The sequence below is a fragment of the Monodon monoceros genome, unplaced genomic scaffold (assembly GCF_005190385.1).
Source record: "Monodon monoceros isolate NGI ecotype Baffin Bay Population unplaced genomic scaffold, NGI_Narwhal_1 Super_Scaffold_6, whole genome shotgun sequence".
In the NCBI taxonomy this organism is placed as follows: domain Eukaryota; kingdom Metazoa; phylum Chordata; class Mammalia; order Artiodactyla; family Monodontidae; genus Monodon; species Monodon monoceros.
The window spans coordinates 95,441,321-95,464,015 of record NW_021703783.1 but is presented as its reverse complement, the minus strand read 5'-3'; the positions used below and the strand labels follow the sequence as shown (position 1 = coordinate 95,464,015).

The following is a 22,695-nucleotide window of genomic DNA, read 5'->3' as shown; positions in this document are numbered from 1 at the left end:
CCTAGCTTCTTCCTGCTGGACAGGGGCGTCGTGGCGCCCTGGGTCCCAATGCCCGCTCTCTGTCAGGGTGTGTTTATGGAGGGAGATGAGGGCCCGTGGAATGATAAGGCAGCTTGTTCCGACGTAGTCCATGTGCCAACTGGCGGGTACCCTTGTTGCACCATCTGGAATTGAATCTTTTGAACCTGTCAGGAAATGAACTTAGATAATGCGTTAATAATGCAGGGGCCAAACAACGAAACAAGGGCTATCAGGATTAATGGTCCCAGCAAGGGCAATAGCCATGTCCATATCTGGATCCTCAGAGAGGAGAGGAGGCTGGAAAGCCAGCTGGGGCCCTGTCCTGCTCTCTCTTTTAAATCTTCTATTAATTTGATGTTTTTCTTTAGAATCTGGAGGTCTTCTTCAGCCTGGCCGGAGGTATTAATATAGAAGCAGCCTGTCTCATTTAGCAGGGCACAGACACCCCCGCCTCAGCTGTTATAACATTAAGGGCCGTCCTATTTTGTAAAACCACCTTGGCCAGAGAGCCTAGGGCTGACTGCTGTTCCTCAGTGGCTGCTACCGTAGCCTTCCAAGGTTCCTGGACCTTGATGGTGAGATGGAGAACGCTCCTCTCTAAGGGGTATGCCTGCAAACCAGGAGAGCCCTCTAAAGACACTATGCATTATTTCGGGGCAATCAAAAATTGGGTTATCATAAGCATGCCCCCCCCCCAATCAGCGGTTCGTTTTTTTTCTCTCCAGGACAGGTCTTAAGGCCTCCTGGAGGAAGGACCCAAGGTTGGGAATGTCTCCTAAGGAAGCTAAATCCTTTGCAGTCATAATGGTCGCCTTGGGACCACAGCAGTTATTGTGCAGGAGCTCCTCCAAAGTGTGGGAAGATCCAGATTGACCCCGTTACCGCACAGAAATGAAAATCCGGTGCCCCTCAAGGATACCCCCATTGTGGGTCCCCAGAGCCAGGCCCTGACCTTTTGGGAGTTTTCCTCTGGAAACAGACTGGGGTCCTATGGCCTAGGATTATATTGGGAAGGCCAAACTCCGAGGAAGTAATCATCTATTCATACAGGGGAGAATCTGGGCTCTGACTGATTGAGTGTGACAGGGGCACTGGCATAACAAATTTCTCAATATTAGCTGAATTATGTTATATTTTGGGGGAGAATCTTGCCGAGAGGTTAAACTAAGTAAGTGTCTGGTGGTCACACCGATCCCCACATATTTAGTTCCCAGGGCCGAGCTATTTATGGGGATATGGTCTTCATTAATATATTTCTTAGTCACATTTTTCCTTGAATTTCCCCAAAATAAAGTGAAATTACCTTCATGTAATACGTCATATTCATCCTCCTCTGACCAGGGACCCCACTCCAGACTAGTCTGATTAAAACTGAGGGTGTAGTTACAAAGAGAGTCATTTAGCCAGCCCCCAATGGGTCCCCATCCATCCAGGTTGGAGACAGTCCTTTAAATTATATCTTTTCCAGTATGCATGATCCCCTGATTGTAGGTCGTGGGGCATCTGGTCTTCATCCGAAAATAGATTACTGAGATAAGCTTTAGAAACAAACTTAAGAGTGTCCTTTAATAATTCAATTAAACTTTTTAGCAATATAACATGACAGCAAGGAACTAACTGGGAAGTGAGTCTTGGTAACACAGACCTTAATTAACAAAACTAGAATTTAATATTCAGTGAAATGTAATTTTTTTTTTTCATTGTGAGGGAATTAACCCTGCAGCCAGGGAAGGCTTTATCCCATCAAATAAAAAAATGAGCTTTGTCAGGGAGCTGGAAAAAGCCAAGCAGCTGTCTGGGATTTTCCATAGCCCCGACTGTTTGACTGACAGCTATTGTTTACCCATTTGAAATTCCCTGATTTAGGAGTAGACTGTTGTCATGTTTTAAGGACATCAGGATGGCAAAAGTCTGGCAATGAGGGGTTAATTTTTGTAGAAGCAGAATGAACTTTATCTATGCGTGCCGCGATCTTCATCTATGCGTGCCGAAAAAAAAAAAGTTTCTTCACATTGAGTTATTTTCATTGCTGACAAATTTGTGACAGTTATAATAAGATCTTATTTAGTTTATATTAAACCTAGGCACAATAAAAGTATTATACTTAATCTTGATCGCTCTAAAGACATGTCTATATTAATTAGATCAATAAACTTAAACATTAATACCAGGTATTAATTTAATATTGAATATTCCCCAGTTCACGTGAATCTGAAATTTATTTAGCTTAATTTTTCTTGTATTTAGAATTGTTTGATTTTTTTTTTTTTTTTTTTTTTGCGGTACGCGGGCCTCTCACTGTTGTGGCCTCTCCCGTTGCGGAGCAACAGGCTCCAGACGCGCAGGCTCAGCGGCCATGGCTCACGGGCACAGCCGCTCCGCGGCATGTGGGATCTTCCCGGACCGGGGCACGAACCCGTGTCCCCTGCATCGGCAGGCGGACTCTCAACCACTGCGCCACCAGGGAAGCCCCTGCCTCTTTTTTTTTTTTTTTTGGCTTGAAGTTCTACTAATTAACCCAAGGCAGGATCGTGTAATAATTTAGTGTCCCATTAAGAGGCCATTGTTCTCGGTCCTCCAGTTTATACTGGGTCCAAGCCGTGTTACGAAAGAAAATGAGCCTCTTCTTTTTGAGATTTTCAGGGTCAAATTTTCCCAGTTCCTGAGGATACGGCCGAGGGAGGCTCCCGAGACATCACAGAACCCATTCTTAGCCTGTACGCCGTAGAACGGGGGTACTGAGAGTCACCGGCTGACAGAGAGGCGTCCCCTTTGTCCCAGTGATCTCTCCGTGCGACTAAGGCACAAAATGGGCCGACCGTCCCAACAATCACGTCCGACCGTGAGAGGTGACCCCTGAGCGTGCGACTGAGGCACCATGCGACTCAGGCAGGGAAAGAAAGGAAAGAGAGGAGATTCCCGGGACCCACCGGGTGACTCACCGTAAGGCGATGCCCTGAAACGTGAAAGGCACTCCGGGCACGGCTCAGAGGCAATGCCTAGGCTCCTGTAAGTCAATCCGGACCGAGAAAAAGGTGAAAGTAACAGAGAAGACAGGCTGAGGAATCGGCCTCGTAGTCCTGCCGGGAAGGCGGCGGCCAAGGGGAGGAGGCTCAGTGTTCTGCTTGAACCAATACGCGCCTCACAGTGCACGGAAGTTGTCTTGCTGGGGGCAGATGCTCTAACAGCCTGGTCTGTTCCGTGACCCCCTTATCCTTTCACGGGAGTCTTCAAGCGGCAGGCGCCCTAATGGCTTTTAAATGCCTGACCCGTGCCCGCACGATACCAATCGGCCTAGTCCGCAGTCAGGAGGAAGACAGAGGGACCCTCACCCGTCCTGGGCGGCAGTTACTGGGGCGAAGTGAGCCGTGGAGCCTTCGGAACACACCAGGGAGTGGCCCTGGCCAGAGTCCTCCGTTGCTTCCACGGCAGCTTGCCTTTTCACAGAGGGTCCCAAGAAATGAGGAGAGGAGGTGGGGGAGGAGATCCCCCCAGGAGATATCCCCGTACAGGCCACCAAAATGTCGTGGTCCGCACGTGGGCTGGAAGAAGAATTTCCAGACGCGAAGTATCTTAGAAAGGAGTGAGTTTACTGAGAACAAAGTGCAGAGTTAGCGAGGGGCGCTGCAGATACAGCGGGCCCACTTCCTGACAGAGCACGGACAGCCGACCCCCTCTGTGGGCTAGTGGCCAACTTTTATAGCCTCAAGACAAAGAAAATTCCTGCTGGCAGGATGGCATCAGGCGATTGGTCAGGGTGCTTCGAGGTTGCTACACAGTGAATACTTTACCTACTGTGGAGTCGTGGGGCTGTGCGGTTTAGATTAGGAGAGCCCATGGCAACAGTTGCTATGCGGGCTTGGTTAATTCAGGAGTTTTTGTCCTGTGTCCTTGATGTAGGGCTCCACAGGGAGCAAACGCGTCATCACTCGAGAACAAATCCGGGAGGTCGTCCACCACAGCCACTGGATGTCGCTGGGCATGTCTGGAAGCCACATCACCAGTCTGCAGGAATAAAACAGAGAGACGCCCACGTTGTATGAGCAGGAAGAGAAACCAACCAAAAAGAACAAAACCAAGCCCTAACCAAAGGCAGACATCTTACAACGACACCATGGTCCATGGAAACTGCCGGGGTCACTCCTAACCCCGATGTGATAAATTCCCAAAGACAAGCCAACCTAAAAGCCCAAAGGTAAATTAGCCCATTTTTTGATTTGGGAACGCTCAAGGGACTTAGATGGAAATAAAAGGAAAAGACCTTGGTTTTCCAGGATCCTACTCCTCTGTGGCAACATGGCCACCGACGCAGAGCATCTTGCGGTCGAGAACCACCCCCTGCGCCCAGGTCTCCTGGGCTTGGCCACATGCAAGCGCAGCAGAGGGAGCCCCCAAGAGGGCCTGACCACTGCCCTCCAGACTCCCAGCACCCAGGACATGAAAAGGACCCCACATCTCGGGCTTTGGGAAATGCCAGAGCAGCCCTCAACCCAGGGCAAGGCTGTGCGGGAACGGGTGGCTGATTTGGCACAGTGGAGAGGGGCTCCGGGGAGGATGACCAAAGCTGGAGGACTGAGCTGGATTTTGAAGGACGGTCGGGACTTTGAAAGATGGACTGAGGGACATGTTGACTAACTCGCTAAAAAAAAGTAAACACCAAAGTACATCAGAAGAAAACCGAGGGGAAACAAACGCTCAGGAATCCGGTAGGCATCCCAGCGTTGGCCTCAGATCCCTCCAACATACCAGGAATAAAATCCCCGAATAGGGGCTTCCCTGGTGGCGCAGTGGTTGGGAGTCCGCCTGCCGATGCAGGGGACACGGGTTTGTGCCCCGGTCCGGGAGGATCCCACATGCCGCGGAGCGGCTGCGCCCGTGAGCCATGGCCGCTGGGGCTGCGCGTCCGGAGCCTGTGCTCCCAACGGGAGAGCCCACAGCAGTGAGAGGCCCGCGTACCGCAAAAAAAAAAAAAAAAATCCCAAAATAGAAGTGCAGACCTACAGGAAGTGACAGACATGTAACAGCAGTGAGAAAGGAGGAGGGGTGGGCAGGGGCTTGCCAACGAGGCACCTTTCCAAGGTGTTCCACGCTGACCGTGAACTCCACCCCAATGTATAAGGAGCCAGGCCCCAGGCCAAGGGCCTTCCACTGCTTCTCTCACTGAATCCTCGCCCCACTTCCATGAGGATGCCACAAAGCCACGTGAAGCGCTCACCTCTGGACCATAGCAATCGCGGACTCCACGGGCAGCGTGCAGGGCAGCACCAGGTAGGACATGACCTTAATTGGTAAGAAGTTGCACATCTTGCTTATGTACCCATCTTGGTTTCCAATTGCTTCCCTCAGGGCTGAAAAATACAATTGGGAGGTCTGTCTCTCACCAGTGTAAAAACCAAACCATCTTCCCTGGGTGGTGCTTGGAATTTCTGTGAAATATACAAATCCTGGCAGCCCAAGAATCAGAAGCGTCCACAAAAGAGATCAGATGGGGAATGTGCCCAAGTAGCCCTTGGATCGTCTACAGGGTACAGGGTCCCTTTTAAAGACTCTCTTTTAAACTGGCTATTTTTGGAGGCGTACACAAACTTCTCAAAGTGCCCCTGGCCCCAGTTTTATGAGCTCTTCTTTGCACCTGCAGCTGGATTCCATCTCTTCTGCCTGGAACCCCCTAGCCTTCTATTTCCCCTTTGTAATGACCTCCGGATGCCTCAAATCGCAGGAATCTGAGCAGCTGCTGGTTAGTGCAACTCCTGGGTGTTCGTGCCTCAGGGGCAAGAACCGGGCATCCCATTCCGTCTTTGATTTATTCTATTCTATTCTGGCCACATCCTGCGGTGTGTGGGATCTCAGTTCCCCGACCAGGGATTGAACCCTAACCCCCTGCATTGGAAGCTCGGAGTCTTAACCACTGGACCTCCAGGGAAATCCCTGTGCCGTTCATCTTTGAATTTCCCCAAATGCCCAGCTGGAAGCTGGACGGTGCATTCATCTATCCATTATATAATCGATGACACGATTAAATAACCAGATTCAGTGAAGGTTCAAAACTGTGATTTTGCGGGGAGGGAGAAATTAGGAGGGGCTCCTTGAGAGAGAAAAGGCTTTGAGATGGGAGGACAGGAGGAGAACGGCGTTCTCAAAGAACAGGCCACCTCCGGGGGTCCCCCCCAATATCCAGCGTGCCTGGACTTTAGGAGCAGAGAGCACAGCCAGTTAACACAAAACTCAGCTGGAGGTTGTTTTCCTCTGGCCAGGTCCCATGGGAAGGGAGACTGGGCAAGGACCCAGGGGGATGGGAGGCCCGTGCTGGGCGGTGTGGGTCCCAACGGGCCTGCCCTAGTCGCTCCGCCCCATCTCTTCCCACGCAGCTGCATGACCTTCCTCCACAACACACAGAGAAGCCACCTTTCTGCCTCATAAAGGGTCACAGAGAGCCTCTGCCGTCCCGCCCCCAGGGCCGGCACCTATGGTGAGCCTGGGCGACAGGGTCTCCAGGGTGCTGTCGTCCCAGGGCAGGATGCTGAGGTGTGGGTGATCCAGCAGTGTGGCTTCCTCAGGCCTCGCCTCCCCGGCGGCCATGCTCGGGGAAGACTGCAGGCTCCCGTGCTCCCAGGGGGCCTCAAGGACTTCCGACTCTGCTGGGGATGCACTCAGGCACAGAGGGGGCCTGTCACAGATGCCTGCGAAGGGCACAGAAACAAACCCGTCAGGCAATTTCGGGCGGCGGGGTCATTACTCACTCACACACACCTGCCCACCGAATTAGAGGGAAGCTGCAGGCCTGTTATTAGTACAAGGCGGAGATCAACGAGGGCAGGCAGTCCTAGCAGGGAGAAAGGAGTGCGGGGCTTTGACGCCGGATGGGTGTGACGAGGGCGCCTGGCTCCATCACTCACCAGCTGTGTGGGCTCTGGAGCTACGTGTGGATTCTTGATGTTCAAAGCTAAGGGTTATAACTAATTTATAGTAACGGAACCACTGGTTAAGCCAGCGGTCCAGGCCATGCAGCAGCCATTCAACTGCTACCATTATCATCATCTCCGCTTTTCAGCTGAGGAATCAGAAGCACAGAGAGGTTAAGAGATTTGTCCAAAGCCACACAGCCAATACGTGGCACAGCGAGAATCGAACCGAGATGTGATGTCAAAGATGGCACCCTTCCATCACACGGCCTTGAAAGAAGCATTAGGTCAGGGGGTTTGTGCAGGCCCTGCCCTAGGTGCCGGGGCTCAGGAGCCAATACCAGTGGGTGGTTCCTGCTCGCACACTGGGTGGGGGCAGTGGGACAGGTAGTTTCGGATGCCCACGCCTGCCTCGGCTCACCTCTTGCTTCCAACCTCAGATTAAAAGACCTGGGGCTGGACCTCCCTGGTGGTGCAGTGGTTAAGAATCCGCCTGCCAAGGCAGGGGACACGGGTTCGAGCCCTGGTCTGGGAAGATCCCACATGCCGCGGAGCAACGAAGCCTGTGCGCCACAACTACTGAGCCTGAGCTCTGGAGCCCGTGAGCCACAACTACTGAGCAAGCGTGCTGCAACTACTGAAGCCTGCGCTCCTAGAGCCCGTGGAGAAGCCCGCGAACCGCAACGAAGAGTAGCCCCCGCTCGCCGCAAGTAGAGAAAGCCCATGCGCAGCAACAAAGACCCATCGCAGCCAAAAATAAATTAATTAATTAAAAAAAAATAAAAGAGGATGCAAGAAGAAGAATTCACAAAAAAAAGACCAGGGGCTGCCCCTGGATGCCCACACCTTGCTCCCAAGTTACAGCTCCCAGTTACGCTCCCCTGGATCTTTCCGGCCTCTTTTAGACACACAGCTCACACCCTGGGACTTACTTTCCCTTAGGCATGTTTCAGAGAATCTGTTCCCAGAGGACACCTGGCCCAGCCCCACGGGTCCTCTGCAGGACCCCGAGGCGGCCAGCCTGGCAGAGGGAGGACCTCTCTTAGATCATTAAACCCAAACCCAGCACCGATGCCGCAAGCACCCAGCCACATGCCAGTCTTTAGAATTACTAAGAATCACCTGGCGTCATTTAATCCAAATGTCTTTTGCTAGAGATGTGGAAACGGAGGCCCAGAGAGGGGAGGTGGCTTGCCCAAAGTCACCTAGTAACTTCCACAGGGTCCATCACTGTTCTTTATTCCCATGTTGCTTCCAAATTTCATCCCCAGTCCAGAATGCTTTCCAGAACCTCGGACTCTGACATCACTGTGCTTCTCGCACAACCACCCAAATGTGCCCCCGGGGCACGGCACACGGGGCCTGAGCTTCCCTGCAGAACCCTCGCCCTCCTGAGGGCCTGAACACTGAGAAGAGCCCCTCTCCCCCAGTGCCGGCTGCAGAAGCCAGAGGCCAGGTCTTCATCCCTAAGTCTTCCTCCTCCTGAATCTCTGGTTGGTTGCCTCCAAGTCCTGTCCCCTTGGGCCCCTTCCACCACCCTTGCTGCCGTGACCCCGGCCAAGCCCACGGCGGCCTCCTTGACCTCCTGGATGCTGCCGTCACACTCTCTGCACTGCGGCCAGGGGCGGGGGGGGGGGCTTCCAAAGCTCCCTCTGACCACCCTCACTCCCGCCTCGGCAGCCCTCCGTGGCTCTCTATTGCTGTGGGATGCAGACCCTTTCACCACATCCGTGAGGCCCAACCTTGTCCCTCAACTTTTCACTTACTGCCATTCCCGCCCCTCTCCTTTCTGTCCATCTCTCTGGGTGCCCCACTCCCGCCACTCCAGTTACACACGCCTTCTTTGCACCTCGTGTTCACGTCCCCCACGCCTAGAATGCTCCTATTCACCCTCAAAGTGTCAACACGGATTCACACCCTCCTGAAGCCCTGCTTTCCCCTGCCTTGCAGATCCCCTCACTCCCTGTGTGATCCTACAGCATCCTGTATCTTCCTGCCAGGGCAACCGAGCACACCGTCAGCCTTCTCTTGACATATCTGTCCCCGACCATGTTGCAGCAAAAATAGAAATGAAGTTTTCCCTCTCCTGAGAACAAGGAAAATAAAGGGAACAGTGAAACAGACTAGAGAAAGAGAAGAATCATAACGTGGCCTGAAAGAGTTCATCACTCCTAGTCGTGTTTCTTAACTGTTACTAACCTGTAGTTTCTGTAACTCGATCTGTACTTCACAAAGCTAACCTATGACTCTTTAACATTACGTGAATTACATCCTGCACTCCCTTGCAGCAAATCACCCCTTGCAGGATTTGCATTTCAGAAAAAAGGTCACAGGCCAATAACCCAGAGACAAACGGACCCAATTACCTGGCTGCCTGACATGACACCAGCTGTGACTATTCTGAAATAATGCAGGAAGAAGAAGAATGCAAGACCTTCACTACTTTGACCCTTATCATATACCCCAGACTGCGAGCCCCACATATAAAATCTTCTCCGATTCCCGAAGCAGGGGGGACACAGTTCTTGAGGCCCTAGGCTGCTGTGTCTTCCCTTCTGCCTGGCAGAAAAATAAAGCAATCTCTGTCTTCCTCCAAAATCTCTGTCTCCATATTTCTGTTCGGCATCGGTGCACAGGGAAGCCAATATTTCGGCAACAACCACGGGACTAAGCTCCAGGTGGGCAGGGGCCACATCCGTCTGTTCGCTGTGGAGTCGTCAATTGCTTGGCACCTAGACGGTACGCAGTAAACATTTTCTGAGTAGATAAATACATGTATGTCCCGTGAACCACACCATCTCCTTGGTCTTGGCCAAAGGCTAATTCAGAGGATTAATGCATGAACCAACCTTTAGTATCGAAGAAAAACAGCCCCAAACATATTTGGTTCCACTCTAACATTTCCAGAACCCAAGTCCCCCAGCCTGGACGAGCCAGGATGAGTCAAAGGCAGGAACCTTCCCCAGAACACAGCTGGGCTAGTGGGCGTGGCCCACACCCGCCTCGCCTCGAGGGAGCGGGAGCTATTCTGTCACCTGCGGCCCAGAAACTGTTTATCTTCCTTCTTTATCAAACTAAAGGTTCACAATTGTCCAAAAGCAGAAAAGAAAAACAAAGGAACTGCCTTCAGCACACAGACAGGTGACACTGCAGAGGGAGAGCTAATAGCCCTAGGGCTGTGACATCCGGGTTCAGGTAGGTCCCAGCTCTGCTCCCCAGTGAGTGGCGTGCGGACCTGGGCTGCCTCTCCAAGCCTCTGTTTCCCCATCTGTAAAATGGGGCAAATACTTCCTATCTCGCGGGACTAATGAGAGGGCCGAGCGAGACGGTGGGTGAAGGTGCTGAGCGCTGAGTGATGGAATCAAGACTGTGGACCAAGACTGTGAACAGAAAGCTTGTTAAAGGGGCACTTCAGTTGCCCTACCATACATACCATTCTCTTCCAAGAACCTGACCGTGTCTAAATATCCTTGAAAGCATAGCTCTCCAAGCACCTGTGAACAAATCAAGTAAATTAACTGCAGGGGGCCAGTCACTAGGCACCATTCCTTTCAACATCACCCGAAGACGGCAGACCCAAAGCCAAGAATCCCCCAAGCTCCAAGCCGCTGCCATGTGCCCAGCGCAGCCGCTGCGGGGTGGGACAGGGCTCTGCTTTCCTGCAGGACTCAGCTCGAATGACACCTCCTCCGTGCAGCTGGCACCCCAGCATGATGGGTGCTGGTTTCTCTGGTCTCCCTGGGTCCCTGGACGAGCCTCCACCCTAACAAACACCAGGGCCTGATCTACTTGTCGTGGGACAGTAAGAGCTGCCTCCTTTGCTCCTCGGTGTACAAACCACACGGGCAAACCAATCCTGCTGTCCAGCCTTCCCTCTCCCCGCGAGCACACGCTGACATATACATTGCATGGCACGGCCTTCCTTCTCCCCAGAGAACTGGCACTGTGCAGATTCTACCCACTTTCTTACTATGTTAGGGTGATAGGGTCCACCACGCTACAACGACAATCAAAAAAAGATTAAACTGGGAATTCCCCAGCGGTCCAGTGGTTAGGACTCCGAGCTTTCACTGCCAAGGGCCCAGGTTCAATCTCTGAAGATCCCACAAGCCAAAAAAAAAAAAAAAAAAAAAAAATTAAACCACCAAATGCAGTGTAGTTCTTTTTTTTTTGGCTGCACTGAGTCTTCATTGCTACGCGCAGGCTTTCTTTAGTTGTGGCGAGCGGGGGCTACTCTTCATTGCACAGGCTTCTCATTGCAGTGGCTTCTCTTGTTGCGGAGCACGGGCTCTAGGCACACTGGCTCCAGTAGTTGCAGCACATGGGCTCAGCAGTTGTGGCTCATGGGCTCTAGAGTGCAGGCTCAGTAGTTGTGGTGCATGGGCTTAGTTGCTCAGCAGGCGGATTCTTAACCACTGTGCCACCAGGGAAGTCCTGCAGTGTAGTTCTTGACCATGGATGCAAATAAGAATCATTGGGATAATTAAAAAAAAAAAATCCTACTATCCAGGCTGCCCATACTTATGCTATAGCCCCTGGAGGTGGGATCTGAACAGCAGCGCTGTTTAAATGCCCCCAGGCCCCCTCACCTTGAGATCCGCAGGGAATAGCACCCGGGTTAATAGGTAGAGGTTCTCGGAGCAGAGGCGCACACTGAGCTTGGTGAAGTCCACGTGAAGAAAGTTCGTGGACTTGACTTTGGGGCAGATGTCACTCTCCCCATAGAAGGGGGAAACAGTGATGGTCGTTTTGGTATCAAAGAAGGGTATGATGTCACTCACTGCTCCATCTACGTATCGCTTTTAAGGGAGAGAAAAAAAAAGGACATACTGTCAGAAGCTCTGGGCTGGTGTTTTCTGTGTGTTTCAGATTATGGCCAGAGGTTTCTCAGAGCCGCAGGCACATACGGTGAGGGGCTTTGGGATCACTCTTTCAGCAAATCCCTACTGAGCATTTCTGTGCCAGGCCAGGCTGTAGGCTGGCGCTCAGGGTTGCCACATGCTGCTGTGTAGTTTGCACACTGCACAAAAAAGTGCCTGGCCAAGAGGCAGACGGAGGCTGGCGTCTGGCCCACATCGTGACGGCCAAGTCCCGAGCCCAGGTGGGCGTCCCTAGGCATACCCATGTAATTTGCTTAGACCAGGGGCGCTGTGTGCACTGGGGACAGAGTGTGATGTAGACCTGGCCCTAAGGGAGACAGACGGTCATGGGTTCAATTCCAGAGGCCCTTGCTGCTTTAGGAATCTTGGACAAGACACTTAACCTGTGAGCCCGTCCACACCTGGGAAATGAGAAGCTGCACTGGAGACTTAAATGACGCAGTGAACCTGGGACTCGAGCTCTCTGAAAATGGCATCTTATCCCACAACAAAGGTGCATTTGGGGTAAGTATTGTGAGAATCAGTTTTCCTGTAGCCATATCCTTGAACAACCTTAGTGCCCACGGCCAGGCTGGGGCAGGCAGGTTTTGGTACAATTTGGACTGAGTCTACACCTATGAAACCAATGTCTAGAATGATTCCCAAACCCACGACCATCATAGCCCAGCTGTTGATGCCCACAGACCGGGGCGGGGTGGGGGGGCTTCAAATATCACAACTGGGAGAATTTCCCCAGCCAATCCTTCCAAAGGGAGAAATCTCAGGGCACACCTTGGCCTAAAACAAGTCCAAAAAAGAATCAGGCACGTTCAGCCATGGCTTAGCTATCAAGAGATTCTTGCCTTGAGTCCAAAAATGATTAGATGTGCACACACAGCAGTAAATTGTTGCCGTGTGATTTCTATGGAAGATACAGGAAGGCATCAAAACCCTCACTGGCAGAAAGGGACACAGGACCAAATGTCGGGAATCTTTAGTTAAGACTGAGGAGGGAGGAAGGAGCTGACTATTTTTTAATTATTATTTATTTTTTAAAATTAGTTTTTATTGGAGTCTAGTTGATTTACAATGTTGTGTTAGTTTCTACTGTACAGCAAAGTCAATCAGTTACACATTTACATATATCCACTCTTTTTTCACTCAAGGGATAAAGTCCAATGACTCCTCTGTCCTGTATAATTTTCCCTCCACCCTGAACTTTTCTACAGGAACATTCTGAGTTCGCTCAGTGGAACCTCAACGTTTTGCTCTAATTATCGGCAGGTTTCATCTGAGTACGCTGAGCGGGGGTGACTGTGTGTGCACCACAGCTGGAGCAGCCTGGGCGAAATGAAAAGATAACAACAATGACAAAACCACCCGTATTTACCGAATACTTACCTGTGCCAGGCTCTATGCCGCGTCTTCACTGCATTATCGCATGTAATTCCCACAACAGAGCTACAGCTGTGCACTACAATTAACCCTCAGTATTATTAACCCTCCTTTGCCAATTCAATCTCAGAGAGGTTACGAAATGTGTCCAAAGTAGTCCAGCTAACGTGGGCTAGAGCAGACATGTGATTCTAGGTTTGTCTGCCAGGCTGGCGCTGTTAGAATTGCAGGTGATCACTTCACGGCTCCAGGCCTCAGTTTTCTCATCTGTAAATAGGGGCAACTATGTGTCTGTCCCGGGGATGCTCTGGGGCATGAGTGAGGCTACCTGTAACCTGCCTTTGCAACTTGCTTTGCCAATTGAGGACCGTGCTGCTGTTAAAGCATGAACCAGGAGGGTTTCTAAAGTGCCTTCCTGCTGACACACTGGGATGTTGTGTCTTCTCTCCCACAGCTGTAACAACCTAAACTGTCTCCAGACATCGCCAGATGTTCCCGGGTGGGAAGACAGAATCATCTGATAACTGCTGCCCTAGAAGGAGGCTGCCAGGTGGTCCAGCACAGCCCAGCATCCAGTCCAGAGCCTGCAGGACAAACACCTCAACTTCTGTTTTTCCACCAGAGGCAGGGCTCAGGACTAGCCACGTGTGTTTACATCTTTGTTGAATGGAACCAAATTGCAGCCCTGTTGGCAGCTTCTGCCCTAAGCCACGGGCTGAAAAGGATGGAGTCAGACCCAGAGAGGATTATAACCCTCAACCCCTAAGAATAAAGCCTTATTACCGGTTTTCCCTGGTGGTGTAGCGGTTAAGAATCCTCCTGCCGATGCAAGGGACACAGGTTCAAGCCCTGGTCTGGGAAGATCCCACATGCCACAGAGCAACTAAGCCCGTGCACCACAACTACTGAGCCTGCTTTCTAGAGCCCACGAGCCACAACTACTGAGCCTGTGTGCCACAACTACTGAAGCCCGTGCTCCAAAACAAAAGAAGCCACCGCAATGAGAAGCCCACGCACGGCAACGAAGAGTAGCCCCCACTTGCTGCAATGAAAGAAAGCCCGCATGCCCCAACGAGGACCCAGTGCAGCCAAGAAAAAAAAAAAAACTTATTACCTTACGTGAGTAACTGACTCTTAAGCATCTTATACCTTAATAGGCCACTGGGCACCTGTTTCAGTGCTCATGTGAAGATTAAGTGAATTGTGAAAATGACTATACTACCCAAAGCAATCTACAGATTCAAAGCAATCCCTATAAAACTGCCAATGGCATTTTTCACAGAACTAGAACAAAAAAGTTCACAATTTTTATGAAAACACAAAAGACCCCGAACAGCCAAAGCAATCTTGAGAAAGAAAAATGGAGCTGGAGGAATCAGGCTCCCGGACTTAAGATTATACTACAAAGCTACAAAATATGGTACTGGCACAAAAACAGAAATACAGATCAATGGAACAGCATAGAAGGCCCAAAGATAAACCCATGCACATATGGGTCACCTTATTTTTGATAAAGGTGACAAGAATATACAATGGAGAAAAGACAGCCTCTTCAATAAGTGGTGCTGGGAAAACTGGACAGCTACATGTAAAAGAATGAAATTAGAACACTTCCTAACACCATACACAGAAATAAACTCAAAATGGATTAAATACCTAAATGTAAGGCCAGACACTTAAAACTCTTAGAGGAAAATATAGGCAGAACACTCTATGACATAAATCACAGCAAGATCCTTTTTGATCCACCTCCTAGAGAAATGGAAATAAAAACAAAAATAAACAAATGGGAACTAATGAAACTTCAAAGCTTCTGCACAGCAAAGGAAACCATAAACAAGACAAAAAGGTAACCCTCAGGTGGGAGAAAATATTTGCAAACGAAGCAACTGACAAAGGATTAATCTCCAAAGTATACAAGCAGCTCATGCAGCTCAGTATCAAAATAACAAACAACCCAATCCAAAAATGGGCAGAAAACCTAAATAGACATTTCTCCAAAGAAGGTATACAGATTGTCAACAAACACATGAAAGGATGCTCAACATCATTAATCATTAGAGAAATGCAGATCAAAACCGCAATGAGGTATCACCTCACACCGGTCAGAATGGCCATTATCAAAAAATCTACAAACAATAAATGCTGGAGAGGGTGTGGAGAAAAGGGAACCCTCTTGCACTGTTGGTAGGAATGTAAATTGATACAGCCATTACGGAGAACAGTGTGGAGGTTCCTTAAAAAACTAAAAATAGAACTACCATATGACCCAGCAATCCCACCACTGGGCATATACCCTGAGCAAACCATAATTCAAAAAGAGACATGTACCACAATGTTCATTGCAGCTCTATTTACAACAGCCGGGACATGGAAGCAACCTAAGTGTCCACTGACAGATGAATGGATAAAGAAGATGTGGCACATATATACAATGGAATGTTACTCAGCCATAAAAAGAAATGAAATTGAGTTATTCGTAGTGAGGTGGATGGACCTAGAGTCTGTCATACAGAGTGAAGTAAGTCAGAAAGAGAAAAATACTGCATGCTAACACATATATGGAATCAAAAAAAAATGGTACTGATGAACCTAGGGGCAGGACAGGAATAAAGATGCAGACATAGAGAATGGACTTGAGGACATGGGGAGGGGGAAGGGTAAGCTGGGATGAAGTGAGAGAGTAGTACTGACATATATACACTACTGAATGTAAAACAGATAGCTAGCGGGAAGCAGTCGCATAGCACAGGGAGATCAGCTCCGTGCTTTGTGACCACCTAGAGGGGTGGGATAGGGAGGGTGGGAGGGAGACGCAAGAGGGAGGGGATATGGGGATATATGTATACATACAGCCGATTCACTTTGTTATACAGCAGAAACTAACACACCACTGTAAAGCAATTTTACTCCAATAAAGATGTTAAAAAAAAATTCCCGAAAGAAAAAATAGATTAACTGAAGAGCTTACCTTACAGATAACCAGCTAATTATTCTACACGAAGTTGGTTTTGCTGCCCACAGAGCCCGGAAGGGGGCCAGCTATGGAATCTCTGTCTGAAGGCTGAGAGGCAAAAAGGCTCCGAGTCTGGGGACAGGTCTCAGGGGCCCAGGGTACCTGAGCCCAGTGCCTCTTTTTTTTTGGACACTTGGCTTGCTGGATCTTAGTTCCCCGACCAGGGATCGAACCCGGGCCCTTGGCAGTGAAAGTGAGGTGTCCTAACCACTGGACCACCAGGGAATTCCCTCAAACACAGTTTAAAAGCGGACTTACCACGCCTCTGAAGGAGGGGGGGATCAAGCCACTGACGAAAGGCACGAAGGAGGAACAAGACAAGGCCTGTGGAGACAAAAGGGAGTGAAACCACAGCCCAGAGCAGGCTGCCTTTTGTTCCCCTGGGTCTTTATAAGCCTTCTCCAAGCTAGGAGAGCAACAAGCCTGAAAACACTCCTGGCACAGAGGAGGTGCTTTAATAAATGGTTGAACGAACATGAACCAACCTACACACTTATTATTTCAGGCCCAAGTACCAATTCTCTAACGACACCATCTGCAGACTGTAGCTTCTTGCCCCTGCTCCCCACGAGGGTCACACTGGGCCATCAGAGACAGAACCAAGAGTTGGTGACTAGCTGATTGACAGGGAAGGGGCTAGATCAGGGCTTTGCAAACGCTGAGGTTCATCAGAATCGCCTGGAGAGCTTGGCGAACCACAGACTCGGTGCCCCACCCCTAAGGCTCTGATGCTGCAGCTTGGAGGCGGGGCCTGAGAGCCTGCAATTCTAACAAGCTCCCAGGCGATGCCGCTGCTGCGACTGCTGGTCCGGGGCCCACGCTTTGAGTCGCGCCATGCTAGCGAGCATCAAGCAGGATGTAACACTGATGCAGTGAGAGAAAGGGCTCACGTGGGAACGCACAGGTGCTGGCTGCCTAGAGAAAGCCTCCACAAACAAGGTTAAGTGGAAGATGACACTGGCTGCTGAGAAGCTGCTGGTTATATGTGCCAGGCTGCGTGCTCGTAGGGACCTGTGTTAAGTGAAATGATATCCAAGCAGTTCTCATAAAAGGCCTCAGCCAAACTAAGTGGTAGTTTCATATTGCCAATGAGCTTCTCTGTGCTAGAGGCAAATAAGACACACTCCCACCCTTGTGGGACTTCGCTGGAGGGGTCCTCATTAAGGAACAGGCATCACTGGGAGGAGGGACACATGTGGGATGAGGTCCCTGGAGCAAAAGGTCATAAGCCAAGCCTTGAAGGATGGGGAGGGGTTATTTGAAACTGAAAGTGTCCTGGAACACTCCAGTTTTGCATATGCTCTGGACCAGACCGCTGGATGCACCCAGAGTTCGTATCACCCTGGTACAGGAAGCTACAGCCAGCATCGTGGGCAACCAGGTTCTTTTGCATCTTAAGAAAAGAACGGGTCAGGCGGCTTACGACAGCCCTCTCTTTGTTGCTTCTGAAATGAAACGGTCTTTATGACTTGACAACACCCAGATAAGCAAACTGCTTACGTCCACGACTTCGTCTTTGGACCGAAAATCAGACACCAGCACATTTTCTCCATCGGCCACTCTGGTGAGTGAGATGACGATTTTGCCCGAGATGAGCTGGTGGACGTTGTCTGGGAGGTGTCTCTGGAGACCATCTCGGACGTGCTTGTTCAAACTGAAGGTCGGGTGGAGGACGCCAATGTTCCGACTCCTGGCGCTCCGGACAAGGTCCACGAGGGCCTGCAATGTCTGCTCTGGACGGAGAGAGACAAGTATACAAAGGAATGTACCACCCTGGAGATGGGAATGCTTTGTGGCAGGACCAGAAACCTGGCAGCAGGGAAGCTGCTGACCTTTCCCTTTCTCTAGGCCTGCGCTGTCCGATCCGGCAGCCACGTGTGGCTCCCGGGCCTGAGATGCGGCTAGCCCAAACTGAGCTGGGTAAAAGGCACACTGGATCTCAAAGGCTTAGAGCAACAAGAACAACAACAAAATGTAAAATATCTCATGAATAATGTCTTATATTGATTAGATGTGAAAATGATAATATTTTGGCTGGACTGGGATAAATAAAATTAATTTCACTTATGTCTTTTACTTTTTCCATGCGGCTACTAGGAAATGTAAGATTGCCTGTTTCTGTAAGTTAGTGCTCTAGGCCCTCCCTGGCCACAGGAACGAGCCTCCAGAGGCCCCGTGAACCCTCTCCTCACCTCCATCCCTCCGTCAAGGCCAGAAGCCAGGCACTCACAGCGTCGGACCTTGAGCACGAATGGGCCTAACACTGAAGGGAGCAGACAGCAAGCACAGCCTTGGACCTGAGTTTGAATCCTGCCTCCACCTCTTACTAGCTGAGCCGCTAAACTAAGCCACTTCACTGCCTCTCTGAGTCTCAGACTGCATGTTTTTAACGTGGGACCACACTCAACTACCTTTTGGAAATAGAGAAGATTAGATACACTACAAACTATAGGTGCTCAACCCAGATGAAGCACCTAATAAACAACTAGACTTCACTTTTAAACTCTAATGTCACAATTACCAGACCATCCAGTGGGCACAGGGCACGTGCATGCTCCAACTGACCTCACTCACTGGCCTGGCCCCCTCTGGCTGGTCTGCACTGCCCTGGACAGAGTACCTGTCCCAGCCCAAGCCCTAGTCATCCATAGATCCTGGGATGCAGAAGGCCGGACACACATCAGCAGGTCCTGACCTGCTTCCGACCTCCACTCAGCTCTCCCTGCACATGTGGCCCCACTGAGCCCCGGCAGAAGGCACAAAATTGCACACAGCTGGCTGGTTCTGCCAGTCTCTCCTGCCAAGTCAGCCTGGGTTTGGAGGCGCTCTCAGGAGCCATGCCCAAGTCACAGGCCCTGGGAAATGCTCCCCGGCGGTCCCCAAGTGAGACAGGCAGTTAAAGCAGGAAGCTGGGGCTCCCAGAACCTCCGGAGCAGTTCTTGCCAGGACCTCTAGATTCACCTTCCAGGGACTTGGTGGTCCCGAGCCAGCCCCTGCAGGACACAACCCCAGGCCGCACCTGTCCTCTGCCTGACAGGAACGCCCTCTACGCTGGAGTCAGGGCACTTCACGTGCTGGCGTCTGTGCATTTGAATCTGGTCCCAATTAAACATTTGACCATGTGGCTGTCTCCAGGTCACAACTCTGGGACACAAGGGCTGGCTCAAGCCCAAGGTGGCCAGTCTGATCCTCCTTGAGGTCACATTTCCTGCCCTTTGCTCCTCTCCCCCTCGATGGGGAAGGCGGCCACGGTGGCCTCTCCTAATCTCCACCTCTCCATCAGCCCAGGGTCTGCTCCCTGATCCTATCCAATGGCAGGGCCGTGCTTACTAGCAAGGGATTCCTGCTGCCAGTGTCCGACACAGCAGTCCCTGGGTAGAGTAAAGAGTAAACCGTTAAGGAAGCCCAGACAAACAGGGGCTAATGAAAAGGTGCATTACCTTCCTGTCTGGGGGCCTCTGGATGCCAACAGCTCCATGCTGCCACTTGCTCCAGGCCCTGCTCCCTGGCTAGGATCCCAGGCCAAGGATGTCATACCCTAGTGATTTAGGCCAGCTGGCCACAAGCCCCAGTCCGCCCCTCCCACTGGTACCCACGATTACAGAGATGCTTCACTAGAACAAGATTCAAATGCACAGGACCTCGTTTCCAGGGCACTGAGCAGGGGTGTGGTGGCGAGAAGAGGAGGGGATGTGGGATGTCCAGCCCCCAAGAAGGGTCTCAAACACTGGAAAAGGAAGAGACAACTTTCCTACCTCCCCTCACCCCCGTCTCCCCCCCTCCACAAAACACCTCTCCCCAACCCGCTTTCAATCCAAACCAGCAAGTTGCCCTCTACCTGAGAGGCACCCAGCCGCCCCCAGAGCTCCCACGAGAGCTGGGCGGAGATCAAAGGCGCCCGGGGCCGGGGGTCTCCAGTCCCTCTGGTCCCCAGAGAGAAGAAGGAAGCCACCCTGGGCCACAGGCCAAAACCTCCTTCCTGGCCTGGCCGGAAGCAGGGCAAATCGGGCCTCCGACCCCCCCCCCCCCCCGCCCCCCGCCCCCCCACCCCAGGCGTCGCGCTCCCTCCTCCCCGTCGCTCTGAGACAACCTGGCTCTCAGTCCCAGGCTGGGTCTGGGGGGGCTTTCTTCAAGCCCGGGCGCCAAAAGGGTGTCGAGGCGAGGAGGCGCTCCGGGTTCCCACACCCAGAAGAGCCGCTCACCCGGCGCGCCCCCCTCCCAGGCCCGGCCACGGAGCTCCCCGGTGCGGGGCAAAAAGATGCACTGGAGGAGGCATCTGTCTGGGGAGACCCCGGGTGTACCCCGCAGTTTCCGTTTCCAATCCCGGCTCCACCGCGCGCCCCCTCCCCGCGCGGAGCCCCGCGGCGGCCCGGACCTACCCAGCGGGACCCCAGAGAGTAAGAAGGCGCAGTGCAGCGCCCCGGCCGAGGCCCCGAAGAACCTGCGCGCGTCGCGCAGGAGGTGCGGGGCGCGCTCGTTCAGGCAGCGGGTCACCCCGATGTGGTAGATGCCCAGGAAGCCGCAGCCGGCGAAGGACAGGCTCCAGCCGCGCTCGGGGTCGTACATAGCGGCGGCGGGTCGGGCGTCCGGGGTCCGAGAGCGCCGCGTCTCCGCCCGGCGCCCACTCTGGCTCTCAGCCGGCCCGGGTGCACTCACCCCAGGCATTCCCGGCGTGACGTCACCCGGCCGGCCCCGCCCCCGCTCGGACCAGGCGAGGTAGCCGGTGGGCCGCCCAATGCTGGGAGAGCACGCGGGCGGCGGAGGGCTGGGAGGGCCTGGACCCGGGCAGAGGAGAGGGGAGGACCCGTGCCCGCGTGAGGGTGGAGAGAGGTTTCCGACGCTCCAATGACAGTGGGTGTCGTGGAGAGAAACAGCTCCCTTTCCGTTCCTTTTCATCCCTTAAACCAGGGAGAAACTAACAGTGGCCCACTTAGGTTGTTGATATCTTTTTGGCGCTTTATCATTTCCCTTTTTACGAGTCAGCAAGCCTTCAGCAGACACCAGCATCTAAATAGAATTTCGTGTCTGATTTCCTGCAGGGTTTTGTATGATGTCTTCAGTTCACGGCAAGCGGTAGAGATTTTTCATTTAATGATAATGACACGAAGCTTCCCTTTCAAAGTTTCACTTCTAAGTAAAAACTGTGAATAACAGGTGCTTAGGTGCTTGGTGCTGGGAGGTGGGGTGGGCAGTGCAGGACCATGGGAGTTCAGGAGGCTCAGGCTTGGGTGATTCCTGGTGCCCTTAGGAAGTGTCTAGGGTCCCCTTGACCGCTGTGTCCACACTGCACGGAGCATTTCCAGAGCAGCCCACACAGGGAGCTTAGGCTTTTGCCCAGAGTTGCACAGCCAGCAACCCAGGTTACTGGGCCATCCTACCCCCTGTTTTGTGGACAGAGAAGCCCCCTCCCTTCTCCACCAAGGCCCACATGGAGTGCAGAGTGTGGGCTTTGGGATCAGGCCCCACCTCCCACCCCGTGTCCTCTGTAAAACGACGGGTGGAGATGCTGCCAGGATTCAAAATGTCACCTGTGAGGCCCCTGGACACAGGGGTTATGCATGACCCTCCCACCCACACAGCTTCCCAAGTCTGAGGCATCCCCTGCTTGGGCTGAGCCTGTGCCTGGAGGTGTCAGGGGGCCCAGGATCAGGGCAGAGGCTGAGGCTGGGCTGCCTCAGGGACTGCAGACCCCCAGGGCAGGTCATTCTGTCTCCCATCTATGGACCGGAATCCCAGGGCGTGGATGCTGCAGGCCCTAGTGACCACCTGAGCCAACAGCGACATCACACAGACACTTCATAGATTGAGGCCCAGAGCAAGGAAAGGGCTGGTCCCTCTGTCTGTCCCTGACCATGCTGGCTTTGCTGGGCAGCGGGGGGGCAGCACTCACAGGCCTGTCTCGGCTGACTGCCCTCCACACCCACCCTACACTCAGGGCTGGGACAGAAATGAGATTTCTGGGTGGGAAAACTGAGCCTGTTGTCAGGGTCAGCTGGGGCCACAATCTCGCACTTCCTCCCCTTACCTGGGACCCCTTCATCCTGCACCTGCCAGCCCTCCTGCGTTGCATGACTACCCTTAGGACTAATGACAGGAAGGCCAGGCTCGGGGCGGGAATCAGAGGCTGTGCTTGCAGGCCCCGGATGAGTCATCCTGCCGCCAGCCACTGGCATTTGTATTCTCTTCCTATCCACAGACACACATTTATGGCAGGCCGCCTGGGAAATCTGTCCTCCCTGGCGTGACCCAGATGTAGGTGAGAAAGGAGCAGGGCTGAGGAGTAACCTCCTCTTCGTGGCTGCATGTTGACAGCAAGTGGACTCGCCCTTTGCCCAAACAAAGAGAAGAAAGGACTGGGCAGGGGTTCCATGTCCCAGTGCTCCCTCGGGGCAGGCTGTGGCTGGGTCTGTGAGCTTTGACATTAGACGGCTGAACACAAATGCTGGCTTCTCCACTCATTAGCAGAGTTAGTTAGACCTTGCAGGCATCATTTACCTCTTAG

The 22,695-nt window shown here is 52.3% G+C and overlaps 1 protein-coding gene across 1 annotated transcript; it reads right to left on the bottom strand.

The window, feature by feature from the left end:
* Window positions 1-3,884: 3,884 nt before the first annotated feature.
* PNPLA3 (patatin like phospholipase domain containing 3) lies at window positions 3,885-20,759 on the bottom strand. Its single transcript, XM_029206502.1, has 8 exons — window positions 20,573-20,759; window positions 17,694-17,926; window positions 16,452-16,517; window positions 11,513-11,722; window positions 10,357-10,417; window positions 6,486-6,701; window positions 5,237-5,369; window positions 3,885-4,026 (listed from the first exon to the last, which is right to left on the bottom strand). Exons 1-8 carry the CDS (start codon window positions 20,757-20,759, stop codon window positions 3,885-3,887), a joined length of 1,248 nt encoding a protein of 415 aa, XP_029062335.1.
* Window positions 20,760-22,695: the final 1,936 nt, after the last annotated feature.